The 27,065-nt window shown below is 31.2% G+C and overlaps 1 protein-coding gene across 1 annotated transcript in view; it reads left to right on the forward strand.

Annotated features, from left to right (window-relative positions):
- YTHDC2 (YTH domain containing 2) overlaps positions 1–27,065 on the forward strand; it is a 59,019-nt gene that overhangs the window by 28,534 nt on the left and 3,420 nt on the right. Inside the window, exons 15-25 of the mRNA XM_023533628.1 lie at positions 1,167–1,249; positions 4,250–4,355; positions 6,083–6,202; positions 6,532–6,804; positions 8,844–8,970; positions 10,040–10,245; positions 10,591–10,786; positions 12,623–12,732; positions 13,688–13,980; positions 18,036–18,213; positions 26,202–26,405. Of these exons, the coding sequence (XP_023389396.1) occupies positions 1,167–1,249; positions 4,250–4,355; positions 6,083–6,202; positions 6,532–6,804; positions 8,844–8,970; positions 10,040–10,245; positions 10,591–10,786; positions 12,623–12,732; positions 13,688–13,980; positions 18,036–18,213; positions 26,202–26,405 (1,896 nt within the window). The remainder of the gene's footprint in view (positions 1–1,166; positions 1,250–4,249; positions 4,356–6,082; positions 6,203–6,531; positions 6,805–8,843; positions 8,971–10,039; positions 10,246–10,590; positions 10,787–12,622; positions 12,733–13,687; positions 13,981–18,035; positions 18,214–26,201; positions 26,406–27,065) is intronic.

Raw genomic sequence — 27,065 nt, forward strand, 5'->3', positions numbered from 1 at the left:
GATAGTTGATTTTTTAAGGAAAGAAATGTCTGTGTTGTAGAACACAAATTATGTCTGTTCTAGTGGATATAAATGATAATTTTTAATGTGAAAAATTTGTTAATTACTTTATATTGTTTTCAAAGTAATTTTTGGATTATCTTATAAAAATACAATTTTATTGTAAAATTTGGACATTTCATTAAAGGAGGGATAAATTTTAGTTTTTTATTTTTTAATTTTATTTTTTTAAATAAGAGGATAATGATGAATATTATCACTAAAAGTCTGAATAGTATCAGTGAAAATTCAAATTTTATTGCCCTAAAATTATGTAAAACTGATGATGTAGATTTTGAATATTTTAGAAATTAATTTCTTTAGGTGTTATTTATCAAGTAAACCATGGTTTAGAACATGATGGAAGTGTCAAAAGTTATTTTACATACAATATTGACAGGTATAACATTTTACTAAAAATTAAATAAGCAGCATCTTTTCTAAAAATTCCACAATTAAACTATTACGAGAACACATTTGTATTTGCTCTATATAGTTAATTTTTGAAAGGGAGAATATACGTCACTGAATGATTGAAGTATATATTTTAGTTAGGAATGTAGTCTTTTAAAATATTTCTCTACAGTAAATTTTCACTTTAAATTCTTTGAGGAAGTATGGGAGCTATAACATTCTGGATAGGCTATCTGCGTTAGTGTCCTAGGAGGTAAAATGGAAGGGGTTAAAAGTTTTTCACTTTGGGATAGGATTCGTTTAGTGATTGTTATTTTTATTCCTCCAGATCCACTCCCTGGAAAGTATTTTGGGAAACCGTGTTTTTCTGGTCCTTCCTATTCCCCACAATGATATAAATCTGATAGAAAATGACATGATGAAAATAGATCAGTTCTTTCCAATTTTGATGCCTTATGGGAACTGACTGCTATTATCCAACTGTAGCAGAAACAAATAGCTCAGCAAGGCACTCAGATCTTCTGAGTTTAGTTTCCATTTTTTTTCTTAGAATGTTTATAATCTGGATTTAAAAAAAATTGTACCCACTTCTAATTATCTAATCAAGAGGGGCTTTGAATTAAACTTGGCATATTAAAATATATTTGTAATTTTTTTTGTTATTTCTTTTGAAATACCTTTGCTGTTTTAACATGATGATTTAAATATTACAGAAATCCTTTGATGCACTGAATTTTGTTACAATGTTAAAAATGGTTTGGATTTCCAAAGCTAGTGCCATACAACGAAAAGGCAGGTAATGTATATTTAATGTACATTCACTCAATTGCCTGTAAAATGGAAACATTTTTCATATGTATTACATACTAATGTATATTCTACTTTCTCTAAAATGTTAAGATTTTCATATTCATCTTAATTTTTATATTATTTTTGCAAAGCCTACTATTTTAATACTTCTTTATAAAATCAAATGATGGTTCTGTTAAAATTAAAAATTTTTGCCTAGTATAATCAACATTGAGAAGATGTAAGAAACTTAAAAATAAAAGCAAAATACTAAACATTTGCAATACAAGATAAAGAACTAATTTTGTATTATACAAAAAATCTTTTTAAAATTAGTTAATAAAAACCAATACGTTAACCTCACACAGGCCACCTTATATATATATATCTAAAGAAATGCAACTTAATGAGATACTGTTTTTGCTTATCAGATTGATGCTGGTGAAAATGCTTAACAGTACACACAACAATTAGCAAAAGCATAGATCAGTAGTAGGCTTTCATAGTTTGCTGATCGGAGTGTAAATTGGTGTAATTTCTTCAGAGGGCAATTTGAAACTGTTTAACCAAATCTACCCTTTGTCAGTGGATTCTGTTTCTCATAATTTATCCTGAGTATACTTGCACATGTGTGCAAAGATGTATGTTTAAGAATGCTTTTGTAACATTGTTTGCAATAATGTAAAGTTTGGGTACACTGTAATGTCTATCAATAGTGAGATGGTTAAATAAATTATGTTATAGCCACACAATGTATACTAAGTAACTGTTAAAAGGAAAAATAGAGATGTATGTTTTTATGTGGAATGAGTTTTCAGAGTATACTATTAATTGAAAAAAGTAAGGTATAGAACATGTGTCTTTATTCTATTGTGCTAAAGAATATATGTATCTGTATATATATTTAGACACAAATGCAATGTTAAGTCTGAGAGGAACACTAAAAAACAATTGTTGAAAAGGATTTGTGGAGCTCTTGAAGGAGGGAGACCTAATTTTCATTTTACATATTTTTACAGTTTGATTATTTACTTTAGTATGTGCTTGCATTTTTTTCATTTTTAAAGACAATATAAAAAGTATTGTGTTTTTTAGTAATTATTTGAGTAATTTTCCTTGCATTTTAACAGGAAAACATCTAATGCTGACTTTAAAAGAATGTCTCATACTGAAGATGGTGAATACATTATTTCTGTAGTTATAAATTCATAGAATGCCCTTGAGGCTTTGTTGTAGTTACTGTGTTAGTTGTCCTCTTATGACAAAGTGTGGCTTGACACTTTGAACTGGATTTATATGCTGTTATTAATATATCATGAGGGATAAAAATCAGAAATTGTAGAAATAATCAGTCATTTTTTTCAACAATTTTTTTGATAGCCTTTACTGTTCAAGTGTTAGGGATGCAGTGATGAATAAATTATGGTCTGATGAGTAAATTTTGAGGTGGGGGAATGTTGCAGTCCATCTTGAAGTCCAGTAAATTAATTTTAATACTATATGATCTGTGCTACAGCTGGATAATGCTTTTAGAGGAGTTAATGTAGAATCAGAGATAAATATGAATAAAGAGGTATTGTGGAAAGTCATTTCTGTCATAAAGGAATTATACACAAAGGCATAAAGGCAAGAGTGAGCAATAAAGTTGTTTGGATGGAGTTTAGAGGAGAAAATAAGAAATGAGTGGAAAGAGATAAGTTGCAGGCCACTATATGTTCCCTTCCTCCCTCCCTCCTTCTCTTTCTCTCTCTCTCCCTCTCTTAATAAATCAGAGATGGGAGGGTTGTAGTATTCTTTCAGTTCTTTGAAGAATAAATTGATAGAGACAAAAATGATGGTTGGAGGTGCCTTCATTAATAATTCCATTTATAATAAGGGAGAGATGAGAGTAGCCTGGATTGTTATAGTGGTGGTAGAAATAAAGAGAAGCAGGTAATTAATTTAGGTGATATTAAGGAGAGTAGTTTTAGTGATCATCAGTCCAAGGGTTGAGGGGTAAAGAATCGAGTAGAGTCAAGGATGTCATATAGGTTTCTGTCTTAGAAAATTTTGTGGATAGTGGTGCCATTGTCCGATAGGGAAAATGGGAAAAGTGGCTCTGTTGGGGAAAATAATTAACTTTTGATTGTATTAAGTTTGAAATGACTGTGGAAACTCAAGTGGAGCGAAGAGGCTTCTGAAGTATAAGTCTAGAATTAGAATAAGAAGATCTAGATGGATGGAAATTGAAGTAAGGAGGATAATTAAGATCACCTTGGGAAAGAAGGAAGAGTAATGAGAGCAGAGGTCTGAGAAAAACCTCGGGAACATCAACGTTTAAGGACTAGGCAAAGATAGAAATCTCTCAAGAGAGGCTGGAAAGATGGGAAAGCTAATGGGTGTACAGAGAGGAAAGTATTTGATGAAGGAAGGAATAGTCCAACAATGTCAGATTTTGTAACTCGTATCACATTGTGTTCTATTTGGCACTCTGGACTGTGAGCTTTGTGAGGATAGGGATATGTCTGTATCTTTATCACTTAGCATTTTCAACCTTGCCATTAGCTGATATAGCGACTTTGGGTGAAATTAAGATCCTGCTTTTCCTCATGATATTTTTCTGTTACTTCCCAGAAAATTATACAAGTCTTTATGATGATGGGGTAAATGACACTCCCTTAGAATTGTGTAATGCATAATTTACACAATCCCAGTCAGTCTGAACACAGTGCTTAGTATTAGCTTAGTAAAGTTGATTAAATTTAAATTACCATATATTTATTCATGTTTTATTTCTTACTTTCACACGTAATTTTTAAAAATTTTTAACCATTACCCTAGATGGTATATCAGGTAGGTATCATTCATTAATCTCACTTTATAAATGAGATAATTGAATCCTAGACAAGTGAAGTGCCATCTGAAAGGATTCATAGAGGATAAGTATCAAAGTAGAGATTCAAACTTAGTTTCCTTACTATCATCTTTATTACTTGTTTGAATCTTAATTTTGTGTTTTACTTTTAAGGGCAGGACGATGTAGACCTGGAATTTGTTTCCGGCTGTTCAGTAGACTCCGATTCCAAAATATGTTGGAATTTCAGACTCCAGAACTTTTGAGAATGCCATTACAGGTAGAAGTTCACTTAACTCTAAAAGTCTATTTTTGAGGGTGAAGAAGGAGAGGGACCATTTCAATTTGTGCTGATTGGACTTTTAAATAATCAATTTATAAAACAAAATTAGAAAATATATATTATAGAGGGTGATTATGTATATAACTAATATTTTTTTCTATGTAAGAAAATTTAATCCATAAACCTCTAAAGTTTTAAAGAATTACTCGAATGCATTTAAGTTATTGTACAGTTTATACTGTTTGCTTTTATGAACATTCTAGGAGTCTGTCAACTACATAGTGTTCACCTTTTACATTCTCACTGAGGATTACAAAACAAATTATTTAATACCAGGATCTCAGTTTAAGATGCTGAGATTACCTTGGTAGATATGGAACTGAGTTCACCGAGATTACCTGGCTTTTATTATTTTCCTTTAGGTTTTCTGACCTCATTGAATAGCCAGACATTGTATTTTTTAGGGAAAACTACTAGCAATACATTAATTGGATTCTTTGGTGTGCTGAGCTGGATGCCTTTAAAGAGACTCTCGTTCATACTTTTGGTATTCATGTACTTGGATGACTTCCCACTTCCTCATGCTCATGTGCCAGTTTCCTTTTCTCTTAGGATAAAATACAACATTCTTAACAAGTGCCTAAATTATCTCTCCTGCTTGTGTCTCCAGTTTTAATTTTTGCCTTTGGTCCTCTCACGTACCAGAAGTTTTAATTTCCTAAGCACATCGTATTTGTTTCTGTCTTAGAGCCTTCATATGTGCTATCCCCTCTCCCTAGACTCTTCCCCTTATTTCTTTATATAATTAACTCTTACTCAATCTTTATATCTTAGTTCAAGTGTCATTTCCTCAGAGAAATTATCTTTGACTTCCCGTGGCCTCCTTCTCCTGCTTGTCCCTAAACTTAACTAATCTTTTGTTTTACCTCTTCAGTTACCTTATCACTTGTCACAATTGTAATTAAGGAGTTAATTATATAATTATTCTGTTTTTCACACTAAATGAAAACTCCATGAGGACAGATACTTGTCCTACAGTCTGCCCTCTTCTTTTTCTTCATCTTGCTGCACAGTGCCTAGCACCTAGTAAACACTTAAATATTTGTTGAATAGATAAAATATTCCAGAAAATAATATAAAGGAAAAAAGAGATAGTTTGGATAGTAACTCTTATTGCTACATATAAGAATTATGTGAGGAGATTTTGCCAGTGGTAGCAATGGTAATCTTGACATGAATTGATGGAGGGTATTCGTAAAAGTTCTGGCATCTTGGACAAAGTATGAGCCCATCTTTCATAGAAAGACATTGTTCCCTCTACTGTTCATTTTAGTCAGAGACTCTACTAGTCTTTGTTTGGGAACTATAGTTCCCATAATTTCTTTAAAAATAGAAATTAATTCTAAAGTTCAGTATTTTATTTTTTATATTATTTTTTATTTTTCAATTACAGTTGACAATATTATTTTATATTTGTTTCAGGTATACAGCATAGTGGTTAGACACTTATATAATTTATGAATTAGTCCCCTGATAAATCTAGCATCTTCCTGGCACCATGCACAGTTATTATATTATTTACTGTATTCCTTATGCTATAGTTTATATCCCTGTGACTGTTTTGTAACTATCAATGCGAAAAGGTATGGAGGTTCCTCAAATAATTAAAAATAGAACTACGTAAATTTCAATATTTCAAAATTATGTGTTATTCTTATTTATAGGAACTTTGTTTACATACCAAGCTGTTAGCCCCAGTTAATTGTCCAATTGCTGATTTCCTTATGAAAGCTCCTGAACCTCCACCAGCTCTAATTGTAAGAAATGCTGTACAAATGCTCAAGGTTGGTGTCTTAGTAGTTTTATTTTACCTTACTTGAAATTTACTTTACTTTACTTAAAATTTAAACCAAATGAGAATATGGTTTTAACTAATTTTGTACTTTAAAAAAGTTATCTTAAATAATCATGCACTTTGAATAATACTGTTGTGGTAATTATAGTAAAACAGTAAGTATATATTTTTTTATATATTTAAAGCAAAACATATATTTTAACGAGATGTGATAGCAAAAGAAAATTTACATTCTTATTTCTTACAGATTTTTAAGTGTGGTTTGATTAAACATAGTTTTTGGTCATGTCAAATTCTGTTTTATATCTTTGTATTTAGACAATAGATGCAATGGATACATGGGAAGATCTCACTGAACTGGGATATCATTTGGCTGACTTGCCAGTAGAACCACATCTTGGTAAAATGGTCCTGTGTGCTGTTGTTTTAAAGTGTCTGGACCCCATCCTTACAATTGCCTGCACACTAGCCTATCGAGATCCTTTTGTCCTGCCAACCCAGGCCTCTCAAAAACGTGCAGCTATGCTTTGTAGAAAACGTTTCACTGCAGGAACTTTCAGTGATCATATGGCACTTCTCAGAGCATTTCAGGTACTATTATTGTCATTTTATTTCTGAAAATGTTTCTGGTTAAACACACTTCTGGGACAAACATAACAAATAAAAAGATAGATTTTAGTTTTGTTTCATTATAAAGCCACAAATTTAATAATAGCTCAGAAAAAAATCTACTGTTAATATGTTAAATTATAAATTTTTCTTTACTGTTTAATTTTCACCTTATAGGAATATGCGTATTAACCAACGTCACCCTAATAAATTTAATAAGAAAATAAAAGAAATATGTGTATTATATGTATGTATATATTTATTTTTATTTATACTTGTATTGATTTTTAATACCCAAGTTCCTTATCTTTCAATCATAGCTTGGGCAAAGAATGCTCTAAAATTTTAGTTAAGAAACGTTGTATTATTCAAAATATATAGAACAAAGCTGGGAAGACAATGATCTTGAATTTAATATTTATTTATTGATTTTTTTAGAGTACATATTTTTTATGTGCTCAAGACACTATGCTAATAATTTTATAAAGCAAAATCCAAAAATCACAAAATCTATTAAGATAATAGTGAGAAATCAAAGAAAGTGCTAAATAGGAAAGAAAAGATAGGGAAAGTGGGACTCTGAGTAAAAGAATGCTATATAATTTAGAAATTTAGATGTGTGGGGAAGAATATATTATTTCTTGAAAAGGCAGACATGTGTATTCTTAAATTCTCTTGAATGTAGGCTATGCTTGTACAGTTTTTAAAAATTTCATTTTGTTTATGCAGAAAGTACTCTTTTCTAGGCTTATAAGATTTTTACAATACATACAATTAAAAAAATAATTGCAAGCTCTTTTGTGAGCATTTTTGAATAATAGATAATGAATTGCTATTAATGGATTCTATTAGACACCATATATTATAGTAGATCAATTGAGTGATAATAATTAGGGGAAATTTAGAGAATTCCTGTCTATTCTTTGCTTTTCCCCAGCTCCTTCAAAAGCAGAGAGGATAAATTACTATTTTGATCTTTCAGTTATGTTCCAAAGCAAGAGAAGTCATTTTCAAAGAGGAGCTGTTTTATACTGCACATAGATGGTGTCTAGAAATCCCACTTTCCATTCTCAGACAGATAGGAGTTTGATGCAGAGGTTATTTTTGGAGGAATGGAATGGCAGGATTCTTAGATATAAATGGTATTATGATGGCTTTGTTGAAAAACCTCCATAGTTTGGTGGAGGAAAATTAGCAGACATATCTAAAAGGTAAATATTTTTACATAGCTGGTCATTAGGTTACCTTATACTTAGTTCTCCTTGGGATTTTGTGACCTCAATGACTTTTATAGCATTTGAGTATAGATTAACTAATGATAAATTTTATTTAATCATAAAGTCTTAGATTTTATTTTTTATATTTAATTTTTAAATTATTTTTTAAAAATGAGATAAAATTGACATGTAAGTTTTCAAGTGTACAACATAATGATACACACTAGTCATCCATATTGCAGAATCATCACAGTAAGTCTAGTAAGCATCCATTATCACACATAGTTACAATTTTTTTCTCTTGTGACAAGAACTTTTAAGTTCTATCTAGTCTGTTAACTAGACTTATTGTGGAGATTGTTTTACAATATATACAAATATCGAATCACTATGTTATACACTTGAAAGTTATATAATGTTATGTTAATTATATCTCAATTTAATAAAGTTTATTTTAAAAAAAAAGATCTACTCTCTTAGCAACTTCAAAATATATTATACCGTGTTATTAACTATAGTCACCATACTGTACCTTACATACCCAATACTTAAACTTATTTTATATCTGGAAGTTTGTGCCTTTTGACCACCATTAACTCCCACTTCCCCCACGCCACACTGTTGGCAACCACCAATCTGTTCTCTGTATCTACGAATTTGTTTTGTTTTTGTTTTTATAGTCTTAGATTTCATAAAATAGAAGAAGAATTGACCTTGGGTGGTTAATGTGCTTTTCAGTTACTTTGCTGCCTAACTAAGAAGTGATTGGTAAATGTGTCTTGTTATACAATTATATTTTTGTAGGCATGGCAGAAAGCACGAAGTGATGGGTGGGAGCGAGCCTTTTGTGAAAAGAATTTTCTTTCACAAGCTACCATGGAAATAATCATAGGCATGAGAACTCAGTTGCTTGGTCAACTTAGAGCATCAGGTAAAGCTTTCCCCAAAGAATCTATTTAAATCACCGAGAATACCCTGCCCATATCTCATAGTATTTCTAGTGTTAACTGATACCATCTTATGTTATTTTTATGACATTATCATGTATGCCTTATATTTATGAACTGCTTTGTGGATGTCTATGTGAACTCAACTTTTGTTTGTTAATTAAAAAAAGTGATATTGCAGAAGCGTAGTTGAGAAATGTATGAATATCTTTGGATATTGTTGTCAATGAGCAATTTATAAAGTATTTGTTGGCAAAAATCAATTTGGATATTAGATATTATATTTTAAATTAGATAGTTATATTTTATCAATTATTTAGCTTTATGAAATAAAAATTATAAAAATTTAAGTAGATTAATATGAATGTTGGTTTTCATATTTTTGGAATATGAAACAAGTAATCACTTGAAGGCACTTTGGTTTTTTTTAAAAGAGAATACCAATGTTGCTATTTTATTTTAGAATTGCTTCCTTGAATTTTTTTTTTTTTTTTTTTTTTGAGTAGCATATACTACATTGAAGAAAGAGTCAAAAGAAAAGTGCCACAGCCTGGATTCATGGATTAGTTGAAGTAGCAAAGTAATGTAACGGATGAACCAGAAGATTAGAATTTTCTCAAATGTGGGGAAATGTGAAGGACTTTTGTAATTCAGCAAGAATGCTCTAGATTTAGTCAACTTCACCTCCAGAATTAGTGTTTATCATAATTAAAATGTTATTAATACCTGTCAGAAGAATGGTTTAGCATTTCAGCTGTGATTTTAGATGTTTCAGATGGCAGCTTATAAAGAACTTTATTTCAAGAGTGTGTATTTTTTAAAAATTCTCTAAGTCCCCCAAGGATCTTCTACTTTCTTTAGCCTGAGCAAACCCAGACTTTCTTAGAACATTGATTCTCTATTTTAAATTTTCCAGAGGAGATTTTATTAATTTCTGTGGACTTTGAATATCATTAAACTTATATGAGTTATACAATTTTTTGTAACAAACAAATTTAAAAGTATATTTTAAACAATAGAAAAACTTGGTGTGTTTTTTTCTCTTCTTTCTAGGTTTTGTTAGAGCACGAGGAGGTGGTGACATTAGAGATGTTAACACAAATTCCGAGAACTGGGCTGTTGTTAAAGCTGCATTGGTGGCAGGCATGTATCCTAATTTAGTCCATGTGGACAGAGAGAATGTATTGTTGACAGGGCCAAAGGAGAAAAAAGTACGGTTTCATCCTACTTCAGTTCTCAGTCAGCCTCAATATAAAAAGGTAAAACATTTTTAATGCTCTTAGGCCTTGAGGTGAAACTAATCTAATTTAGATGGTTGAAGATTAACAAAAAAATGCTTCAAATACTGAACTGCTTTAAGAAAATAATTAGTTATATATGTATAATTCAGTATTGGAACAAAATTTTGATTAAATTTTAGAGTTGGAAGAGGTAATATGTTAAGTAATGTGGACTTTTGTACAAACTACATAATCAGTGACTCGCTTTAATTTTTGCTTGGATATTCATTATCTGTTTCATTGAGGGACTTTATATTTTAAATGTTTGCCAGTAAATTATATGAAAATACTGTTAACAATTTTTAAAATTTATTTTCCTAATAGATTCCTCCAGCCAATGGTCAAGCTGCAGCAATTCAGGCACTGCCCACAGATTGGCTTATTTATGATGAAATGACCAGAGCCCATCGAATAGCTAACATTAGATGTTGTTCAGCAGTTACACCTGTAACTGTATTAGTATTCTGTGGACCAGCTAGGTTGGCAAGTAATGCTCTTCAGGAACCTACATCTTTTCGAGGTAAATGTATTATGAAGGACATAAAAGTCTATTTGAAAGGATTTTCTTTTTCTTTTTACTAAACCAAACAAATTTTGAAATTACAAAAATTTTGTAGTATTTTGCTATATTAAGACTAATTAGAGAATACTAAAGCATATTACTGTCCTTGAAATCAATTTCTAAGGTAACTTGATATTGATTTTGTGCAGTTTTGATTAATCTTGCTGATAGGAAGTTTGTTTTTCCCTGAATTTAAATTATAGTTTAATGTAAATAAAGGTAATTATTTAAAGGAAATAATAATAGTAATAGCCATCCATAATATTATTACCCTTATGCAAACATTTTTTGTATTATGTTTTCTCTATGTGTACATATTTTAAATTATTTTACCCATCCAGTTCTTTTATATTCTGCTATTTTCACTATACAGAATATAAAAAACATTTTGAATAGTTTATATTAATGGCTGCAGAATATTCTTTCACATTAAAATGGCATAATGCATTTAAAATGTTGTTTTACAGTTGAACATCTTGATTGTTTCAAACTTTTTGCTATTCAGTGATTTAGCAAATATTTATTGTGCAAATACTATATGTCAGGTGCTGTGCTAGGCATTGAGGATATAACAGAAAACGGGATAGACAAGCGTTTCTGTCCTTAAGAGTTTACATGGTAGCTTAGGGGTAGACATACAGCAAAAAGTGAGTAGTCTTCAATGTACTATGAAGGCAATAAAAGACAGCTGCCTTAGGGGTGAGCCACTTTAGAAAGGGACCCTAGACAAATTTCTCAGGGGAGATGTGATTTAAGTTGAGACCTAAAGTATAAGAAGAAGCCAGCCATGTGAAGATACATAAGTAAGCTCTAGGTACAAGAAGCTGGCAAGGATCAGGATTCTGCACAGAAAGGTTATGTGATTGGAAGCACGATGATCAAGGAGAGAGTGGGGTAGAATAAAGTAGAAAGAGAGGCATGGACTTGTAAGACATGGTAAATGTAAGGGATGATATCAAAGGGTTTTAAGTAAAGGAGTGACATGATATGATTTACATTACAAAGGTCATTTTAGCTGTGAGAATGGCTTGCTAAAGGAGCAAGAATGGAAGGGAGGAGGCAGGTTGAGGTTTTGCCGTGGTCTTTTGACGTAATGATGGCTCAGAACTACAGTGGTGGCAGCTGATATGAAGAGAAGTAGATTCAATATAATGTTGGAGGTAGTTCTAGTAACTTCTGGATCGAATGTGGGTGAAGAGTGAAAGGGAGGAGTCATTAACTCTCAGGATTTGGCTGTAGTAGCTTGCTGAATAATTGATGCCACTTATTTGAGACTGAGAAAACTGGGAGGAACAGGTTGTATAGGGGAGAAGGCAAAAGTTCTGTTTTAGACGTGTTAAGTTTGAGATAGCTAAGGCATCCTAAAGATTTTTTTTTTTTTTTTCTGAAGGCAGTTAGATTTACATGTCTGGGGCTCAGGTTAGAAGCCTGGGCTAACAATACAAATTTGGAGGTCATCAGCTTAATAGATGATATTAAAGACATGAGGGTTCTTGACAAAATTTAGGGAAATTCTGATATTTGAAATTTGAATAGAAGAAGAGTGGCCAGGTGTTATGTTGTGATTAGAGATTATAGTCTTCACAATATCTTTTTTTCCCTTTCCCTCCATTTAAATATCGAGATTGAGTTTGTCATCTACTGTGTTTGGAGACCTCTCCAAACACAAATTGTTAGGATAGCAGGAAGATTTCTGTAAATATGGAGTATCTATATTTACTTGCTTTTTTTTTTTTTGCTGTGACATAACATGGTAAAAGTGAAAATTTTTTTCTTTCGATATGTGTTGAACAGCGGATGGTATTCCTAATGACAGCAGCGATAGTGAAATGGAAGATAGAACTACTGCTAACTTGGCAGCTTTGAAACTTGATGAATGGCTCAGTTTCAAACTAGAGCCCGAGGTAAGTTGCTTTTTAGTAGTGTGATATATTTAGTAGTGTGATATATTCAGTTAGTATGAATTTATATACAATATGGTGGAAATTATATCTTTAATATTGAGCTCTTAGTATTAGAGAATGCAACTTGTTTATAAGTTTTCATAGGGCCCTTGTGTATTCTCTGCTATATTTGGGTTCATTCCAATAGAAGATTTGAAAAACCTAGGTGTGGAGCAGTATTTAAGCATGGTAATGTTTGAGTATTTCTATGTATATAGGAAAATATTGAATATTGGGTACACAAGAACTCATTTTATTTTGTATAACTTTTTCTAAGAGAAAAATATGAGTTCATTCAGTTTTCATTTTTCACATATTCTCTGAATTGGGAAAGATGAATTTTTCTTTTCAAATAAAAAATTTTCTTGACAAAGGCTTCCCTTAATTACATCTCTACTTTTAAAGATCATTTTATACCCCTCTTTTTTTTATAGCTAAGCCAGTCAACACTGTCTAGATTTACTTTTTTACCATTCATTCATTCATCACTTCAACCTACTGTACTCTCACTTCCATTTCTGTCAGCCTTTCACTTCACAGAAATTGTACTTGCTAAGGCCAACATTGTCCAGCCTACTATCCTTGACAAATTTGACCTTTCATGCTCGGCACCGTTGTCTATACCCTTCTTTTTGTAATTTTGTCCTTCTCCATTTTTCCTCCTCACCCCTGCCTCAACTTCTTTATCACCAGTTTCACTTGATTTTGTGTCTCTAGTGCCTCAAATATGATAAATAAAACATTTTATTTCATTCATGAAATAAAAAGAATGAACTTAGTAGTAAATTATATGAAATGTAAAACTCATTCTTTGGAAATGGTTGCAGATCTTAAATAATAAATAAATAGGTATCTTTCAACTGCGATGTACATTTTGCATGTATTTATTTGAACTGAGGAAACTATTTTATGACAGGCAGCCAGTTTATTGCTGCAGCTCAGACAGAAGTGGCACAGCTTATTTTTACGCCGAATGAGAGCTCCATCTAAACCTTGGTCTCAAGTTGATGAAGCTACCATTAGAGCAATTATAGCTGTTTTAAGTACTGAAGAACAGTCAGCAGGTTTACAACAACCATCTGGGATTGGCCAAAGGCCAAGGCCTATGTCTTCAGAAGAACTTCCTTTGGCATCATCTTGGAGGTCAAATAACAGTAGAAAAACGTCAGCAGATACTGAATTTTCTGATGAGTCTACTACTGCAGAAAGGTAAATTTATAACATTTTATTAAAATGGGAGACATTTTCTCCAGGAAAATGGGTTATTTATCATTGAATCATGTGCTTTTATAATATTTAGAAATTACTTTCTTATAATAAAGGTACACAAGAAGATTACAATAAGATGGGAAGAGATTTTTACTTTTAAAACATAATTCTTATAAGTATTAAGATAATATGAAGTCATAAGATAAAATGAAGGATAGTAGAGGACAAACATCTTTTCACTGGTATCTGTGAATTATTTAATAAGGAAAATTTTTGTCAGGAAAAACAATGTTTAATTTCTAGAATTCACAAATTTAGGGTCTGTTAAAAAGATAACATTTAAAAAATATGTTTTAGTTAATATATGTCAAGTGACATCTTTTGTAGATACCCTACAGCGGGAAGTATTGGCTATGGCCATTTAAAAGAACAGCTTCCCCTCTGTTATTACCTAGGTATCAAAATTGCTGATTAGTATTCCTATAGAAAAATCATTTATTCATTCATTCAGTCAGTCTCTCAGTGACACACTGAATGCCTGTTCTTGGTGTGAGGGACATAACAATGTACAAAACAGACAGGATCTTTTCTTCCAGAGAGTTTACATTTTATTGAGGAGAGGCATATAATAAGTAAAAAATTTACTATTGTGATGAACTTTGTTACAATTTAGCATCGGATGTGATATTTTTATTATATGCCTATCAATAATAAGAAAGCTCTTAAATTGAATTATTTGTCCAAAAATGTCTTATAATATAATAGTGGTTATAATGAATCATGGGCCATGATTCAGAAATATTTCTTGTAAACATATTTATTAGAATCAAATTTGTTTCTTTATATCAGAAAAAAAAATTTTTCATTAGAATTGATAAGACAACATTTTGCTTGTGATGCTAGTTTTTGCAATATCGATGATAAGAATATGATTTCACTGTTTAAAAACTGAAAATAGAAACAATGGAAACAAAAGATGTGATGTGATGCTTACTATTTTTCAAGGATCAGATGGGGTTCTTTTGATTATGTTTTGTATATGTCAATGAAGCATAAAGGCTTCATCAGTTTAGACTTCAGTTAAAGGGAAATAATACATGTTGGGTTTCAAGTACTCCAGATATTACGTTTTAGGAATAATTCATCCAGTTGCCAAGAAAACCTCATAATATGTATGCCTGAGCCTTTCTCTCTGATATAGACCTTTCTGAGTGAAAGGAGAATAGTGAAAAGCACATTTTCTGTTTAGACACCCCTCACTTTTTGAAAAGATTGTTCTCAAAGCTTACTTGATCAATAATGTTTAGAATGTATGAATACATTTCCATAGAAATTGTTATATGTTAGTGTTACATAGAAAACCTGTTAGATTCAAAAAGACCGTATGTATATATATGTGTGTGTATAAACACGTGTGTATATATGTGTGTGTGTCTATTCACACACACACATTTTTCAGAAAAAGCTTCCTTTTTCCTTTATAAAATACATACTCATTTAATAAAGAAGGAAAATCAGAATTATAAAGTGTAATATTAGTTATACTTTAGAAACTGATTGTCTTATAAATTCATTTTTTTTACCTGTGATACTAGAATCAACCATTTTTATTTTCTTACAAGTTGCAGTCTGGTATTCTTCATTATCTTACCTGTTGAACAGCAGGAAAGAGAATTTCATCTACTTTCAGACTTTTGGTAGTATTAATATGTAATGCCTGGAGTTGACATATCTTGGTAAGGAATAGAATGAAAACTCTTAGGCATATTTGTTTTTGAATAGGAAAGTTATAATCTTTGTGGGATTACTTATTGGAGAAAGGGTGTTTGTAGTTAGAGTTTTCACTCTAGGATGGCAAGATATAGAGTAGCTAATTTCTTTTAATAAAGCATTTATTGAAACTATTTAAAAATAGTTTAAAAAACTATTAAAATAATAGAAATTGCCCATGTCTCATCTTAAAATCAAACCAATAGTTTTTCTTGTCATTTTCTAAATAATAATTTGATGGCAGACGACAAACATCTTTTCTATAAGAAAAATGAGATATGTAGTTTTCTATCAGAACTCTTTGTTCGTCTTAAATGAAAATTTAGGTGGAAGGGTGTATGGAAATACTTTGTTTCTACATGAATGAAAATTTTATGGGAGGCCAAATAGGAGAGAGAAAAAAGGTAGAATAGAACTCAGAGTAAAAGATAATTTGAAAACTACAAAAGTAGACATGTAGTTCTACTGAAAACATTTTTATGTTAGTATGGTTTTACCCTCATTAAGTTCTGTCACCTAATTTTTGGATTAGGAAACAGGGTTAAGAATGATGGAATTTTAGAGTTTGAAACTAGATAATTCATTGAACTTCAATTCATGAGAGAGAAAAAACCCTAAAAAGTTATTTTTTACAGTTCTTATCAAATTGTTGTTAATGATTCAGGTATGCATTCATTATATACTTTTTTATAGTATCTTTAGGTTTTAGCTGTTTTATTTTATTTATGAAAGAACTAATCCTTGATCTAAGATATGTATTGAAAATGAAGTGAATTGTAGGTATAAGCTATTTCAACTTGTTGTGAAGGCAGAGTAATTGTAATTACAAGACTCTATGGAAGCTTATGAATTATTGAACATTTAGCCTTTTTCTTTTAAATTTATTTATTATAAGTTGTTAAACACAGCAAAGTAAATGATATACCATAATGAACTCCATATTCCATATTCAATAGTTACCAAGATTTTCACCTACTTGCTGTATCTACCCAAATATTTTTCTCTTGTGCTTTCTTCCTTTTTAATTTATATATTTCAAGATAAATCTCACACGTCATGTTATTTTACCCTTCCATATTTAAATATGCATCTCTTAAAAATAGAGGCATTTTTCCCACATAATCAAAGTTCAATGATCAGTTCCAATAAAATGATTATTTCCCCACTTCTCAAACAATAGATTTATTTGAATTAGCGTACAGGGAAGGTTCATGCATTGGATTAGAGTATCATGTTCCTTGAATCTCTTGTGAGGTTCTTCTGTTGACTTTTTTGAAGAAACTAGGTTAGTGGTACTGTGAGATGTACAGCAAGTCTTCGAATAATGCCATTTTGTTCAAAGTGGTTTTGTTATAATGTTGATGAGATGCCATAGGGACTTAACTCTTGTTTATATCAATTAGCCTATTGTAAAATTGGTTTCATTATACATTGCTTCACTTAAAGTCACAGAATCTGTTGACAATATTGAGTGCTTACTGAATCACATTCTGGATTTGTCTCTTTTGTTTCTTCCTTGCATGATATATTGCTATACCTTAAGTATTTCATGTAAACTAGTAGTTAGTGCTCAATGTTTGTTTAGATGCAGTGTTTTGGCAAGAATATTTTATAGGTTGTGCTGTGAACTTATATTGTACAACTTTAGAAAATAGGAGTTTTTTAAATGTCTGGTTGTTTAACAAAGACATATACTTTTTAAGCTCAGGTAAGTTAAGAGACTTGCCCAGGATCACATACATAGTTAGGTGTAAATTTAATACTGTCCTAGAAATCTTTCTCCTGAATCTAGTGCAGCATTATATTAACTTTAGCATACTGTAATTTTTAGTATGCTTTTAAAATATATTTTACTTGGCCGTAAGATATTCTTGAAGCTAGAAGGGAAATGGAATGGGTTATATTCTAGTAAGGGCAATTAGCATAAGTGTATTTAAATAAATTATAATATTAAAAGACATTAAATATCGATATAAAATATAATTGTTAAAGACCTCTCCTATGCCATCATAAAAGAGGTTAGGAATTGTGTAAGGGAAATAATACTTGAGTAATTGTTGATATTAAGTTAAAGACTGTAGATTGTTTTAAATGTATTTTTACCTATTTTTTTGTCCTAGTAATCCAGCTGTTTCTTAATTTCTAAACAAATGGAAGAATGAAATTCCCTTTTTAAATAATATTCTATCAATCATAAAGTCATTGAAACTTTGATTTGAAATGGCACCTGCTTTGTACTATGAACTTATATATAATTGATCTTTGATTCTTCTTTCTCACTTAAGAGTGTTGATGAAATCTCCATCTCCAGCACTGCATCCACCTCAGAAGTACAAAGATAGAGGAATTTTGCATCCCAAACGAAGCACTGATGACCGATCAGATCAATCTTCTGTGAAATCTACAGATAGCAGTAGTTACCCAAGTCCATGTGCTAGTCCTTCTCCTCCGTCCTCAGGAAAGGTAGAGTATTTAAAGCTGATGTAGCAAGGAACAGATTTGTAGCATATTTTTATCTAAACAAAATTGTAAACCAAATCTTTTCAGTTACTAGTTATGGCCTCTGTTCTAGATACATATTTAAAGCTTGCAAACTTGAGACACCTGAGTAAATTCGTTAGTTTTTCTGCCTGCCAAATTGTTCCAGTTATTACCATCTTGAGGTGCTTTAAAACTAATTATCTTTAGAACTTTATTTTAAAACAAATAATAAGAAGCTTATTTTAATTTTGGTTTATAATTTTAGAATCGAAAATAATGGTTTCTTTCAATTATTAATTGATTTCTTTAGTTCAGTGGTTATAAAATGAGACAGGATGGGGTTAGGAAGATAGGAAGTGTTGATAAGGAACTGAGAACTATGTAACTTTCAAAAAACTTGTAATATGAATGATTTCAAATGTTTAGAATATGTTTACTTTTACTTCCCTGCATTGTTGGTACCTGAGTAAGTATTTGATTAGGGTTATTTAACTGTATGTTGTGTTGTGGTGAAAATGTCTGCTGAAACATTTGTTAAATAAGAGGAAAAAAATGTTTTTGTAGATTTGCTTTTTTAAGTTTTAGTTTTTTTTAAAAAAAATACCTTTATTAAGGTATAATTTATACACAAAAGAATTCACCGATTTAAACTGCACGATTTAGTGCATTTTGACAAATGGATACTATCAAGTAACCATACCACAGTCATGTACCAAAAGTCCCTTCCACCCTGGCTCCTGGCAACCATTGAACTGCACTCTGCCCCTAGAGTTTTGCCTTTTCTGGAATTTTCTGTAAATAAAATCATGTATGTAGTTTATTGTGAATAATTTATTTTACTTTTAAAATTCATTTTTGAGAGTATTGGTTTAATCTATGAGAGTTCCATTTACTCCATATTCTTGACAATACTTGATATTATTAGTATTTTTAATTTTATCCCTTGTAGTGAGTATAGAGTGATATCCCCTTGTAGTTTTAATTTGCATTACCCCAGTGACTAATGATGAGTCATCATAAGATGACTGGGGTAATGCAAATTAAAACTACTGATAAGAACATCATTTCATGTTCTTATTTACCATTCCTGCATCTTCTTTGGTGAAATATATGTTCAAATTTTTGTTCAACTTTTTTAGGTTGTTTATTGGTTATTTTCTTTACTTAGTAGTAAGAGTTTTTAATACATTCTGGATACAAGTATTAATTATATGTGTTTTGCAAATTTTTTCTAATAGTCTTTGCTTATTTTTTATTTTCCTAGGTGTCTTTTGATGAATAAATATTTTTAATTTTGACAAAGACATTTATTCTATTTTTTTCTATTTTGTTTTAATCTGTTTTTTTTTTTTTTTTCTATTATGGTTCATATTTTTTTTTGTCCTAAGAAATCTTTGTCTAGCCCAGATTACAGAGATTTTCTCCTGTGTTTTCTTTTAGAAATTTTATAGTTGGAGCTCTTACATTTAGATATATAATCTATTTCGAGTTAATTTTTATTTATAGGTCAAGGATCATTTTTTAGTGTTTACCTGTATGTAATTGTTCCACCACCATTTGTTGAAAAGATTATTCTTTTTCCATTAAATTACCTTGGCACCTTTGTCAAAAATCAATGGACCCTAAATATGTGTTCTTTTTTTGGACTCTAATCTTTCTCATTGATCTGTATACTTCTCTTTTTGCCAATGCTACAGTGACTTGATTATAGTAGCCTAAAAGTAACTTTATAGTAAGACTTAAAATCAGTTAGTGTGTTTTCTTTTTTTTCTTTTTTTGGGGAAGAATTAAAAAATTGTTTTTAATGAAATACAATTCACATAACATAAAGTTCACCTTTTAAACCATTTTACAGTATAATTAAGTGGTTTTCCAAAATTACATTTACAATATTGTGCAGCAATCACCACTATTTAATTCGGAAAATTTCCATCACTCCAAAAAGCAATCCCATATTTCTCAGTTACCCTCTTCCTCCATCTCCTGGCAACCACTAAACTGCTTTCTGTCTCTATGGACCTTCTTGTTCTGGACATTTTATCTTAATGGACTCATATGGTCATACAATACATAGCCCTTACTGTCTCGCTCCTTTCACTTAACATAATATTTTCAAGGTTCATTCATGTTGTAGCATGCATCATCACTTAATTCCTTTTTATAGATGAATAATAGTATTCTTTTGCATGGTCTGTTAGTTACTCAGGCTGCCATACAAAATACCACAGACCAGATAGCTTAACAGAAATTCATTTTCTCACAGTTATGTAGGTAGAGGTCCAAGATCAAGATGCTATAAGGGTTGGTTTGTGGTGAGACTTCTCTTCCTGGCTTGTAGGCAGCTGCCTTTTTGCTGTCGTCCTTGTATGACCTCTTTTCTGCACATGCACTGAAAGAGAGAGCTCTGATGTCTCTTCCTCTTCTTATAAGGATACCAACCCTGTAGGATTAGGGTCCCACCCTTATGATGTCATTTAACCTTAATTACCACCCTAAAGGCCCTATCCCCAAACACATTCATATTTGGGATTAGGGACTCAACATATGAATTTTGAGGAAGACATAATTTAGTTTGTAACACATGAACATACCAAATTTTCTTTATCCATTCATTGGTGGACATCTGGGTTGGTTCTATTTTTTTATTATTATGAATAATGCTGCTATGGACATTCATGCACAGGCTTTTTTGTGGACATATGTTTTCAATTTTTTTTAAATTAAAATTATTGGGGTGATATAAAATTTTATAGGTTTCAAGCGTATAATTTAATAATATGTCATATGTATATTGCATCGTGTGTTCATCACTCAAAGTAAAATTTCCTTGCATCACCAAACATTTGACCCCCGTTACCTCTCTCTACCTCCTCTGTGCACTCCTCCTTCTGCTAACCACTAGTCCACTGTCCGTGTCCATGAGACTTTGTTTGTTGCTTTCAGTTTTATATCCCACATATGAGTAAAATCATATGGTTCTCAACTTTTTCTGTCTGGCTTATTTTGCTTAGCATGATAATCTCAAGATCCATCCATGTTGTCACAAATGGCAGTATTTCATCTTTTCTTATGGCTGAGTAGTATTTTATTGTATATATGTACCACATCTTTATCCCATCATCTGTCGAAGGACCTTCAGTTGTTTCCATGTCGTGGCCATCTTGAATAATGCCGCTATGAACATTGGGGTACATATATCTTTGTGGATAAATGTTTTCAAGTTTTTTGGGTAAATACCTAGAGGATAGATTGCTGGGTCACATGGTAATTCTATTCTTAGTTTTTCGAGGAAACGCCATGCTGTTTTCCATAGTGACTGTACCAATTTGCAGTCCCAGCAGCAGTGTATGAGGGTTCCTTTTTCCCCACAACCTCTCCAACACTTGTTATTACTTGTCCTGTTGATGATAGCCACTCTAACAGGTGTAAGGTGGTATCATTGTGGTTTTGGTTTGCATTTCCCTTATAACTAGTGAAGTTGAGCATCTTTTCATACGTCTGTTGACCATTTGTATATCTTCTTGGGAGGAGTGTCTGTTCAGGTCTTCTGCCTTTTTTTTTTTTTTTTTAATTGGATTGTTTTTTATTGTTGAGTAGTATAAGTTCTTTCTATATTTTGGATATTAGGTACTTATTGTTTGTAAGTATCTTCTCCCATTTGGATGGTTGCCTCTTTGTCTTATTGATGGTTTCTTTTGCCATGCAGAAGTTTTTTAGTTTAATATAATTTCATTTATTTATTTTTACTTTTATTTCCCTTGCCTTTGAGGTCAAATTCATAAAATCCTCTCTAAATCCAAGGTCCATGAGTTTAGTACCTATGTTTTCTTCTATGCAATTTATTATGTCAGGTCTTATATTTAGGTCTTTGATCCATTTTGAGTTAATTTTGGTGTATGTTGATATGTAGCAGTCTAGTTTCATTCTTTTGCCTGTGGCTTTCCATTTTTCCCAGCACCATTTATTGAAGAGGCTTTCCTTTCTCTATTGTATGTTTTTGGCTCCTTTGTCAAAGATTATTTGCCCATATATACAGGGGTTTATTTCTGGATTCTCGGTTCTGTTCCTTTGGCCTGTGTCTGTTTCTCTGCCAATACCATGCCATTTGGATTATTGTCATTTTGTAGTATAATTTGAAGTCAGGCAGATTGATACCTCTGGCCTTGTTCTTTTTTCTCAGGATTGCTTTGTCTATTTGGGGTTTTTTGTGCTTCCATACATATCTGATGATTTTTGTTCTATTTCTTTAAAAAATGCTGTTGGAGTTTTGATGGGAATTGCATTGAATCTGCTTAATGTTTTAGGTAATAAGGTCATTTTAACTATGTTCATTCTTCCAATCCATGAGCATGGAATATCTTTCCATGTCTTTGTGTCTTTGTGTCTTCTTCAATTTCTTTTAATAATGTCTTATAGTTTTAAGTGTATAGGTCCTTCAAATGTTTCATTAGGTTTATTCCTAGGTATTTTATTCTTTTTGTTGCAATTGCAAAAGGAATTATTTTTTTCTTTTTCTGAAAATTTAATGTTAGAGTATAGAAACACTATGGATTTTTGTATATATTGATTTTGTATCCTGAAACTTTACCGTATTTGTTTATTGTTTCTAATAGTTTTTTTAGTGGATTTGGGGTTTTCTATATAGAGAATCATGTCATCTACAAAAAGTGAAAATTTGATTTCTTTATTTCTTATTTGGATGCTTATTATTTCTTTCTCTTGTGTGATTGCTCTAGCTAGGACCTCTAAAACTATATTGAATAGTAGTGGTGACAGTGAACAGACTTCTCTTGTTCCTGACCTTTGAGGGAAGGCTTTTAGTTTTTTACCATTAAGTGTGATGTTAACTGAGGATTTGTCATATATGGCCTTTATTATATTGAGGTACTTTCCTACTATACCCATTTTATTAAGTGTCTTAATCATAAATAGATGCTGTATCTTGTCAAATGCTTTTTCTGCATCTGTTGATACGATCATGTGATTTTTGTCCTTTATTTTGTTTATGTGGTATATCACATTGATCAATTTGCACATGTTAAATAATATTTTTTCTCCAAATATGTCCTTTTTAAAAATTGTTTTGCCTATTCTAGGTCTTTTGTGCTTTTTTAACTTTAGAAATAGCTTTTCCATTTCTGTAGAAAAATTTTTTTTTGGTATTTTGAGTGGAATTGCATTGAATCTGTAGATCAATTTGAAGAAAATTGACAACAATAAGAATGGTGTGTATCTGTATTTATTTAGAAATTCTTTAATTTATTTCAACATTGTTTTGTATTTAGAGTTCAGGTATTATACATTTTTTGTTAAATTTACCTGTAATATTTTATGTTTTTGATGCTTTTTAAAAATTTTAATTTCCAGTTGTTCATTGTTAGCATATAGAAATACTTTTGATTTTTGCATATTTACCTTATATACCATGATCTTACTTCACTTATTAAATCTATTAGCCTTTAATGTAGATGTCTCAGGATTTTCTGCAAGGATAATCATGCCATCTGTTAATAAAGATAGTTTTACTTTTTTCCTAATATGGATGCCGTTTATTTTCTTGCCTTATCTTTCTGGCTGGAACCTCCAATAAAATGTTTAAAAGTGTTGAGAGCAGACATATTTACCTTGACCTTGGAGGAAAAGAAAGCTTTAATTATGTCACCATTTAGCATGATGTAACTATGGGACTTTGCCTTTTGGATTTAGTTTGCTGAGAAAGTTTATTATGAATAAGCATTGAATTGCGTTTGGAGCTCTTTTTACATCTATTGAAATGATAACATAATTTTTTAGGTCAATTTTTATAGTGGATTTCACTGATTGATTGTCTAATGCTTATAACTCATTTGGCCATGATTTATTACCCTTTAAAAATATTACTAGATTAAATTTTGTTCATTCAGAGTTTTTGTTAAATGAGAGATCTTTGTCCATGAGAGATATTCTGTAATTCTCTTGTGTTGTCTTTCTATGGTTTTGGTATTAGGGGTAATGGTGGCTTGATAAGTTTAGTTGGGAAGTGTGCCTTCCACTTAAATTTTTTGAAAGAGATGTACAGAATTGGTATTATTTCTAACTTAAATGTTTCATAGAATTTACTAGCACTGCCATTTTTAGCTTTCCCTGTTGTATCTTGAATCAGTATTATGACGCTTTGGTGTAGTTTGAGAATTTTTCAGCAGAGTACTTTTATTTCAACCTTTAATCCTTTGTGTTATTGGTTTCATACATTTTATTTCCTTGTATGTTATAAATGCCATACTGTATTATTTTTTACTTATATAGCCAATTATCTTTTATCAAAAGCCAGGAAAAACTTTTATATTTTCTTAACATTCACTATTTCCTGTGCTCTTTATTCTTTTGTTTTGATATGAATTTCTGTCTTGGATCATATATTTCTTCCTGAAAACCTTTTTATGACATTTCTTCTAGTACAGATCTGCTGGAAATGATTTCTTTAAGCTTTTGTCTGGAAGATCTTTTTCACTTTTGTAAGATATTGTATGTATAATTCTAGATTGACAGTGTTTTTTTTTTTTTTTCCTCATTGCTATAAAGATGTCATTCCATTATCTTCTGGTTTACATCGTTTCTGATGGGAATTTTACTATCTTTCTTATCTTTATTTTTCTGTATTTAATGTGTCTTTTTTCTCTAGCTATTTAAAAAAATTTTTGTTTTATCACTTGTTTTTAGCAGTTTGATTTTGATATGACTTGGTCTGGTTCTCTTTATATTTCTTCTTCAATATGTGTTTTTATAGTTTCTATCAATTTTGGAAAATTTAAGAGCATTATTTCTTCACATACTTTTTATATCTAACATCTCCCCCTTCCTTTCTGGGACTCTGGATTCATTGATATTATTCCACAAGTCACTGATATGTGAAGTTACATTTTCATCTTTAGAGTGCCTTTTGGGTCTTTAAAAAATACCTTCCATTTCTCCTCTCATCATGTTCATGTGTTCTTTACCTTCTTGAACACAGTGAACACATGTATAATAGTTCCTTTAACATCCTTGTCTCCTAATTGCATTATTTTTGACTCTGTTTCCTATTGTTTTTTTTTTTTTTTCTTTGCTGTGGTTTATATTCTCCTGTTTTCATTTCTTATAATTTTGTTTGGCTACTAGATTTTTGTTGTATTCCTTTAGTTTTAGACATCCTTCTGATACACAGTTAAGTTACTTACAATCAGTTTAATCCTTTCAGGATATACTTTTAAGCAGTGTTAGGGTGGATCCAGAGCATTTTTTATCTGTTACCAATTTGGTACCAATACTAAGGTGTGATTTTTCTGTGGGCTAATGTCCATGAATTACAAATTCTTTCCATTCTGGCTGGGAATAACATGAAATATTCCTAACCATGTGCGAGTTATGGGAATTGACTGCTTTCCTTTGGGTCTTTTCCTCAGGTCATTTATTCTCACTCATGTGCAGATCAGTACTTAGCCAAAAACTTGTGGGGACTCCTCTGCAGTGCCCAGGAGTTCTCTTTCCATGCAGCTCCCTTCTAATTGTGCACTGCCATGCAAATTCTACCTACTTTGGTTTATCTCTGTAGTTCAGCGAGACCACTGGTTTCTATGAGTTTCCTTTTCTTTCATCGTTGCCTGGAAACTGTATCCAGGCAATAAGCTGGAGCAATTTTTGTTTTGTTTTTAGACTTCAAAGTTTATTAAAATTTTTTCTCAAAGTATGCTTGGAGTATGAATCCAAAGTTGGTAATCCAAGATCCTTTCTTGATAAGGCATTTTGAATGTTCTGAAATTGAGTACTAGTTTGGCTTTTTTAACATCATTTTGATTGAGCCTGTGTAGGTTTTCAAGAATGATAGAGCTATTTGCATTTGTTGAATATTTGGTAAAATATTTTTGTTTATGTTTATGAAGATGTTATTTAATGGAGCCTGTTGATTTAGAAAGGTCAAATTACCTTTCAAGAACTTATGCATTCTTTTATAGGGTTCAAAATCTCCTTCACCAAGACCAAACATGCCTATTCGATACTTCATAATGAAGAGTAGCAATTTGAGAAACCTTGAAATTTCTCAGCAGAAGGGTATCTGGTCTACAACCCCTAGTAATGAGCGGAAGCTAAATCGAGCCTTTTGGGAAAGCAGCATGGTTTACTTGGTATTTTCTGTTCAAGGATCTGGACATTTCCAGGTGAGCCATCCTGAAACAGTAAAATGGGGTGGTTCTGGCTGCAGGTTAGACAATAGAGATAAAACACCACCACCACCACCTCCACCACCACCACCACCACCACCACCACAAACCCTGGCTTTTTATTGCATTGGAATGCAAGAATTCATTTTGCTTGTCTAAGAATAGGGTTATATTGCACCTCTTCAAGGGAATGATAAATAAGAATCCCTTTGTTTTTGCCTTATCTTACTAGAAGTTTTCGAGATAAACAGTTTCTCCTTATAAGAAGACAACTTTATATTTACCATTTCTCAGGTAGATTTAAATGAGAAGCTTGACTTTTTGGTAAAATGTTTACTTAAATAGGCCAACGAAGTTAGTACTGACAATCAAGAAACTGAGTGTTTTTCTTAACTGATCTTGACTTGATGTATATCTGCATTTACAAAATAATGAATTTATTATTTGATGTTATAATTTTTGGAAGTAAAAAATTAGAGGTTAGACTGTATCCATTTATCATGGAATAAATGTGGATTTAGAACTATTGATACATTTAGAAAATATGTTCAGATTTGAAATTATGTTAGAAGGCTGGAATCAATCTTTGCTCTAAAATTTGCTAATATATCTTTTTATAAAAAACACTTAAGTAGCTTATTTTTTGTTTTTGTTAGT

This window comes from Pteropus vampyrus, unplaced genomic scaffold (genome assembly GCF_000151845.1).
Source record: "Pteropus vampyrus isolate Shadow unplaced genomic scaffold, Pvam_2.0 Scaffold106, whole genome shotgun sequence".
NCBI classification, from domain to species: domain Eukaryota; kingdom Metazoa; phylum Chordata; class Mammalia; order Chiroptera; family Pteropodidae; genus Pteropus; species Pteropus vampyrus.